This window comes from Octopus bimaculoides, chromosome 11 (assembly GCF_001194135.2).
Source record: "Octopus bimaculoides isolate UCB-OBI-ISO-001 chromosome 11, ASM119413v2, whole genome shotgun sequence".
In the NCBI taxonomy this organism is placed as follows: Eukaryota; Metazoa; Mollusca; class Cephalopoda; order Octopoda; family Octopodidae; genus Octopus; species Octopus bimaculoides.
The window spans coordinates 6985038-6992830 of record NC_068991.1 but is presented as its reverse complement, the minus strand read 5'-3'; the positions used below and the strand labels follow the sequence as shown (position 1 = coordinate 6992830).

The 7793-nt window shown below is 32.8% G+C and overlaps 1 protein-coding gene across 3 annotated transcripts in view; it reads left to right on the top strand.

Moving 5' to 3' along the window:
- Positions 1–7377, top strand: part of LOC106877161 (transcriptional repressor protein YY1) — a 23122-nt gene extending 15745 nt beyond the window's left edge. For 2 of the 3 annotated variants that reach the window (XM_014925976.2, XM_014925973.2), the window contains 3 exons: positions 3377–3419; positions 4982–5034; positions 6337–7377. In XM_014925976.2, coding sequence (XP_014781462.1) covers positions 3377–3419; positions 4982–5008 — 70 coding nt within the window. In that variant the 3' untranslated portion in view covers positions 5009–5034; positions 6337–7377. Of the gene's footprint in view, positions 1–2074; positions 2152–3376; positions 3420–4981; positions 5035–6336 lie in introns of all 3 variants that reach the window. The other variant, XR_008265145.1, reaches the window with a different exon arrangement.
- Positions 7378–7793: the final 416 nt, after the last annotated feature.

Below are 7793 nucleotides of genomic sequence, written 5' to 3'. Positions count from 1 at the left end.
GGTGGATCTTGTGTTCCTTTTAAACTTTTTAGCCTATTATTTCTGTGATGAGGCCATCAGGTATATAATAATTTTATTCCACACTTACATACACACACAAACTACAAATGAAAAAAAAAAAAAAAAACCTTCCAAATTGTGTGTTTAGAATGTTTGTATTATACAAATTGGTCCTGTTTTGTGTTTGGAAAGTATTTTTTATTCCATCTTGAAGTATGAGATCAAGATTTTTTTTTTTTTAGTTCATTTCATTAGCGAGTTAAAGTCTTAACATTGCTAAATTTTGATTAGGTAATATATTGGGTGTCGTTAGTTTATTAAAGAGGAAAATTGTTAATATTAATAATTCAAACATTGATTACTTTTTTTAATAAAGTATTGAAATGAGATTGTATGCATATAATTGTCTGGTTCTTGATGAATGTAGCATTGGTTTAGTTCTAACCCTCATCAAACAGGTACCATTCATGTTTATAAGTTAAGAAGTTTATAATTAGTGTCCACATATAAAATATTCATTAAAAAAATTACAAGTTTTAACTAATCTACATAGAGAAGAAAATAATGGATAATGAACGCTTTAAATAACTGATTAGAGTTATGTAGTTAATTTGAGGTTTAGGCTTTGCAGTCATTAAGAATAAGTTGTTAATTTAATTACTATAAACGATTAAAAACAAACATATCAGTATATGATATTGCCTTTCATTTTCTGATTTTTAATCAAAGCGTTACCCAATCACTTAATGACTTGTAATATTTATGTTTTATATGTGTGCTGTGATTAATAAATGTTTAGAGTACTGGACATAACTCATATTATAGGTTTAAAACTTGACATTCCACTAGATTTATTGCTTTGCTTCAGTCAACTAACTTCACTGGCGGTCAGTACTATCATCACTTCTTCAATACTGGATTATTAGCTTGAAGATGAGTATGCAGTTGTAGAAATACAATTGTATTTCTTGTAGATGTCAATAATGGAAACCTCTCTGACTCAAAATGCAAAAGAAAATAAAATGCTGCTCGTGTTTCTTGTAATATCAGCTCTGTATTGTATGTTTAAACTGGTTGAAATAACTGATTAATTAGTGTTTATTACTGATATCTTAGTGACCAAACTCTGCCTATCAGTAGAAACTGAATATGGATTTAAACAGGTTTGTTTTTACCTTGCTGTTGTGACAAAATATTTAATGGGGATAGTGCAGTCACTGCTGAATTCAATACGTACCGACTTTGTAATTACTTAGTCTTAGGAAGAGCAGTAGCATTATCTTACAGTTGTGTGGTGGAGATAACTGGTTGAAGTTAGATGAGGCAGTTCAAGTGTTACAGATTGTTGGGAAAATGCAAACAGACGGAATTACAGAATGATTTGAGTAAATGATAAGTACAAGATTAGGGGATGAAGAAAGAGATGGCTTATAGAGCAGAGATTGATGATACTTGTAGAAGAAACCAGGCAAAGCTCGGTGGTTGTAAAGTGTTATGGATGTAAAACTTTATTGGGTCTGTTATCTTAGTATGCGATAGTATCAGGTGAATGCAGTAAATTTGAATGAAAAGAACGGGTTTGTTGTGGGTGGAGTCCAGTTTATAGGACTATTGGTTTATATATATATATATATATAACAATTTTTTTGAATTTTAAGAACGTATCGGATCCATATATTCGATTAATTAGTTCTGGGCTGCGTTTAAGGACTTAGTGAGACTGCACATTTTATATTGTTTGCATTTTAAAGGTTTTGCTCAGAGTTCTTTTCTGATTGTCCTCTCGGTGATATGCAGATATTGTCCTATATATATTTATATATACTCTTTATATTATTTGTGTATTATTTATATTTCATTATTTTATATATTGGCATTGTTGTTTTCTTGCAATAGCTTTAGTTTTTATATATCTTATGTACAATTGTATTTAATATGTGTGCACATGTATACACACACACACACACACACATGTACATTTTAAATTCTCAGCTACAGAGTTTTCTCTAACTCTCTTTCAAAGAAATGATATAATGTGAAATCATGTTTACACCAGGCCTGTTTTTCTCTGTAGGAGTGAATTGCTTATGCTCTAGTCCACGGTGCTCACGTCGGCGAGCCTGAGACACCACAAGCCCCCTGAATTTAATGGTTTGTGTCCAACTTTCCTCGAAGATTCTAAAACCTTCTGATAGTTCTGCTTTTTGTATTGTTCTTCAATCTGGTTTAAAAGGCATTTATTCCAGCAGCATGAAGTTTTGATGTAGATGTCTTTCTCACTCCACCTTTCTCAATATTAATTTGGCTTTCAAGTGTTGCATGATCTGAATCTTGAATATATTGATAGCTCTTGGCTTATATTACTTATCAGCTATGCATGTTATAAGTCATAAGTCAGTCAGCCTTGTCATATATGAACTGCTTTTCTATCAGTCTGCTTTATAACCATTTATTTCTCTATCTTTTTTGTGTTTTATTTATTTCTATAACCACTTGCTATTTTTACATTTAGAAACATGGGCATTCTATTTTTAATAACATTTTTGGGGACCTATACAGTAGTTTGTGGGATATTAACTGTTGTATTCTGATTTCCACTCCCATTTTTTTTTTTTATTTAATAATTTTGTCTGATTTATTTATTTAACAAAAGGGTGATTTTTAATATTTAATTTGGCACAGGGCCAATTTTTCTAGAGAAGGGAGTGTAGTCAACAAACCAGTCCAACATATTATTATTAATTTTATCGACCCTGAAGAGATGAGATTTAAAGTTGACTCCTGTGGGTGTGGTTTATTTATTGATTTATTTTTTATATTAATGCTAAAGAGGTAATATTTGACTTGAGCAGTATATTTGTTATATTCTTCATTATTGTTTTGCTGAGACCTTTTAATAGGAATGTGTATATACATTTATATATATATGTGTGTATATATAATCCTTTCTAAGCCTAAATATAAATATCTTTTGATAGTCTTTAGTTGTTGTTTGTATTGCAAAGTTAATTGTTATTAAATCTAATTTTGTAAACATATTTTTAGATTTCATCTCCCTGTTATAATGCAAAAACTTGTTGCTTTCAATAATTCTGCTTTTTTTTTGTTATTATGTTTATATTTTTGTGATTAAATAAGCTGGCTTTTAATGTCATAGTTTTTGCTTGATACTGTTATTTCAGAATATAACCTACTCCCAGTACATGAAAACACACATGCACATGCACACACACAGACATATATAAATAAAAAGAATTACTTCTCAAATGTACTTGGATTGGGTTGATGTATATGAGATTAATTAACAATATTAACAATTCATTTATTGATATTGCAACTTCAAAAAGTAATCATAAGTTTTGACCCTCCTATTAAGGTCTCTAAACTCAAGAAGCTTCCTGCTGGAAAATACTGTATATGTAAGTATTTTGTTTTTAATTAAAGTGATTTTTTTTAGTTGATTTGGAAAAATTTGTGATGTGTGAATGTCTGAACTAAAATGAAACTCCAAAAATATATTTAATTGGATATTTAGTTTAATTCTTTAAAAAAAAACCCCAACATGTCCACAACTGCTAGTGTTTAAATTGAAACTTAAATATTCACTGAAACCTCTAGATTTTATTAGTCAAACATTTTGTCTTTTATTAACCCTTTGCCTGTCATGTGTGTCACATATGATACAGGGGGCATACTTGCTTGGCATGCACATTCCCAATGTTTTCTTCAACCACCAGAGTTGTAACGGTAATTTTCTATTACTCAGAATGTATGAAACCAAGCCTGACTAAAGTCTGAATGTTTGGAAGAAACCTGCAAAAATGCTTTGGACAAATTAATTCATGATTATTTAGAAAATTAAAGCAGGCCGTGCATTTTCAGTAATAAACGAACGCACTCACTCACAGAAGAGTTATCACAGGTTTTGTGGCTGGTAGAGACAAAAATAATTGTTTGCAATATAGTTTTTCAGCTGTCTGCTGTTTTAGAATAAATTAAATTTTCCAATTTTGTGACTTGACTTGGCATCACAATCCCTTCTTCCCAAGCTGGCAATATCCATTGTGACCATTGGTCATCTGTCTTCTCTTTGATTTAGATATATCTTAGAGGTTCTTTTTTTTTTTTTCTTTTCCCACTTGTGGAGTCTGAGGGAAGGAGCAGGGCTTATGATCTTTGCAGGATCTCTGAGGCCAGTGATACTATTGATATTCCATTTTAAACTGATGTGTGTTAACAACTAAAGGAAAGACATTCTCAGGGGCTGATGCTCTGGGGTGAAAGGAGAAGGCATTGTAGAGAGTGTGGGGCCAGGGAAGGTGAAGAGTGGTGGAAAAAAAATGAGTGAGTCGAGGGGGCTAGGATGGTGGGGGTACAAGACCAGTCACCTCCAACAAACAGAGACTATTAGAGTAATGATCAAAAAGTTAGAGGAGACGGAATATTTGTGAACCAGGTTTATTATCTACTACTACTACTGATGTCTCTTTTGTTTGCTGGTATCCTTGTTTTCTGTACTGATAAAACAAATGAATTTACACTCTGAATATTTCACTTATTGTAAATAAAGGCAGCAGTTTCAAGAAGTTTTTGTTTTTGTTGATGTTTTTTTAAAAAATTTTTTTTTAAAACCTTCTGCATTCATCATTAGTTTCCTTGTATATCACCTCTGTCTTGTCAAGCTGCTAGTGGTAATAATATTGCTATTTGTCCTGTCAACAAATTGTCTGCTGACTCTCTTTTGAACATGTGTTTAGGCCACTTTTGTCTTTCATCCTTTCTTGTGTCAGTAAAATATGAATCTAGTGTTGAGATTATTATTTAATATGCTACCTGCCCTGTGCAACACTAAATTTGTGGCTTTGAGCCATTGTTAAAAATCAGTATCAAGAAGCATATGTAAAATTTCTTTTCAAAGTAAATTCTGCTGTTATATTCTTACTACAGCCCCATCATATTTATTTCTCAAATTCAATTTTAGTGTGAGGAAGAAGCAGATGATTGTTAGCAGCCTTTCTTTCCTGGATTCCTACAGTAAGTTCTTAGTTATATCTTTAGCCACACTAATTTACTATTATTTCTTAATTGCGATCGTTGCCAGTGCTGCTGGACTGGCTCCTGTGCAGGTGGCTTGTAAAATACAACATTTTGAGTGTGGCCGTTGCCAGTACCGCCTGGCTGGCCTTCGTGCCGGTGGCACGTAAAAGCACCCACTACACTCTTGGAGTGGTTGGCATTAGGAAGGGCATCCAGCTGTAGAAACTCTGCCAAATTAGATTGGAGCCTGGTGAAGCCATCTGGTTCGCCAGTCCTCAGTCAAATCGTCCAACCCATGCTAGCATGGAAAGCGGACGTTAAATGATGATGCTGTAAAATTTATATAATGGGTTTTTTTTTAATGTTTTTGTTTTGTTTTCACATTTGAAGCTAGATAATTTGGATTAATAATCTTATTTTTTTTACTGCACTGTCTCCCAAATATCATTTAAAACCAAACTGGCCTTGACGTTGGGTTTACACAGCTACAATTGAAACCAGTCTTGCAGTATTATCTGGAAAACATTGATCTATATCTTTTTTTTAATCTGTATTTGGAGTACATGAAATTCAATCATTGAAAATTAACTTTTAGTAGCCAAAAGTTGCAATTGTAATGCAATTATTAACAAGTTTCATTTTTTTTTTCCTGAAATTTTTTTCCCTTTTAACTGTTGATCTGGATTCTCTTGACACATTCTTTGCATCATGTTTTGCAGAAAATTTATCCCTTAGAACATAGGTTCTCAAAGTGGGTGCTACTCTCTGCACCCCCACCCCCACCCCATGGGCTTTGAGACAGTCCAGATGGGCGCTTGTGCCTGAAGGGGTGGGGGCAGTAGAGTAAAAGGAGCTATGGGAGAAAGGCAGTGGATTGGGGGACGCCATGAATTTATTATATTATTATTATAATATTGTATACAAATTATATAATATTTATTTATACATGAAAATAGGGGTGGGGGCACTGAGGGGTTGCGGTGGCCCTAAAAGTTTGAGAACCTCTGCCTTAGAGCTTGTCATGAAGCATTATAGCCTCATTTAAAGTTGGCTTTTCTTTTTTTTTCTAGTCCCTATATTGCAAGAGTTAATTTAGAAATATATAACATTTTAACATTTCAATGTTCAAGTACTTAAAAACTTAATTATCTTCATAAGAATTATGCTAAATTAGTTTAAAATAGCAATGATTGTAATTATATCTCACATTATTTTATAAGTAACAGCCTTTATGCTTTCATTTAGTTTAAAGCTGGGGCTTGTTTTTTACATTCTAAAACATTTCCTTTAATTTTTCAGAACCCCCCAAAATTTGAGATGAGAATGACGGCTAGTTGAAATGTTGGTGCAGAATTCTTCCAGAGCAATCTCAACTGAACTACAGAGGAAACAATGATAGTATTAATTTTGTAGATACATTTGAACAAGTCAAGTAAGAAAGTGGGTTGGGTAGGGACAAAATTTTAAAATGGCATTGGGGTGGGGTATATATATATATATATAATATATATAATATATATATATATTTTATTGTGGCTCTTCATTATTGCTGAAGACATTTTGACCAGGTTTTTTTATTCAGAATTATATTATTTTGAATATTTGAACCCTCCACATATTCATCATGCCTGTAGTTATTTGAGTCTTCAGTGCCATTTTGGTGCAAATACTATATTGAAATATTTATAATTCCATTTGACAGTAAATGGTTGTATTGTCTTCATGTTTTCTACACTGAACATGCTCCTGCCACTGTTTTGCTTCAGGCACTGTAACCTGTTGTAATAATAATGCTGCTAGATGATACTTTAATTACTACATTTAGCAGAAGGTTTTTGGCATTAATGTCTTGGACTCCATTCTGAGCAGATTTTATTCAGTTTTCTCCGTTAAAAAAACTTTTTTGGTTTTTGCGACTGATTTAGTGCAAAAGCTACTTGGTTAATTGGCCTACAATTAATGACTGGAAGGATAGAATTTATCATTTGTTTCCTCTGATGAAATACAATGTACAGACTGAGCTATTCCAGGGCAGGATTTGGCTACAAATTAAACATAAAAATAAAAAAACCAAAAAAAACCCAATAAACAAGAAAAAGAAGGGAAAAAATGTGTAAATGGAAAAAAAAAATAATAAAACCTAATTTATGTCCTATCTCTTAATTATCTTTACCATCTTTTTCATTCCTGCTCTGAAAACTATCTTTAATATTCAACAGTTGTTGAACTACAAGCAAAAAAAAATTTTTTTATCTTGCATAGTGTATCTTGTGAAATGCCCATTACAAACATACATACAAACATACACAAAAAAAATGGAAATAAACGTTTAACAAATAATTTCAGTGGTCTTCTTTTGTTTTTGTTGTATTCTTATTTGTTAGTTTTTAATTGAAGCACTGAAATTTTACCTTACCGCCTGACTGGCCTTCGTAGGATTTTCGAGCGAGATCGTTGCCAGTGCCCCTGGACTGGCTCTTGTGCGGGTGGCACATAAAATACACCATTTTGAGCGTGGCTGTTGCCAGTACCGCCTGACTGGCCTTCGTGCCGGTGACACATAAAAGCACCCACTACACTCTCTGAGTGGTTGGCGTTAGGAAGGGCATCCAGCTGTAGAAACTCTTGTCAAATCAGATTGGAGGCTGGTGTTGCCATCCGGTTTCACCAGTCCTCAGTCAAATCGTCCAACCCATGCTAGCATGGAAAGCGGACGTTAAACGATGATGATTGATATATATATATATATATTTATA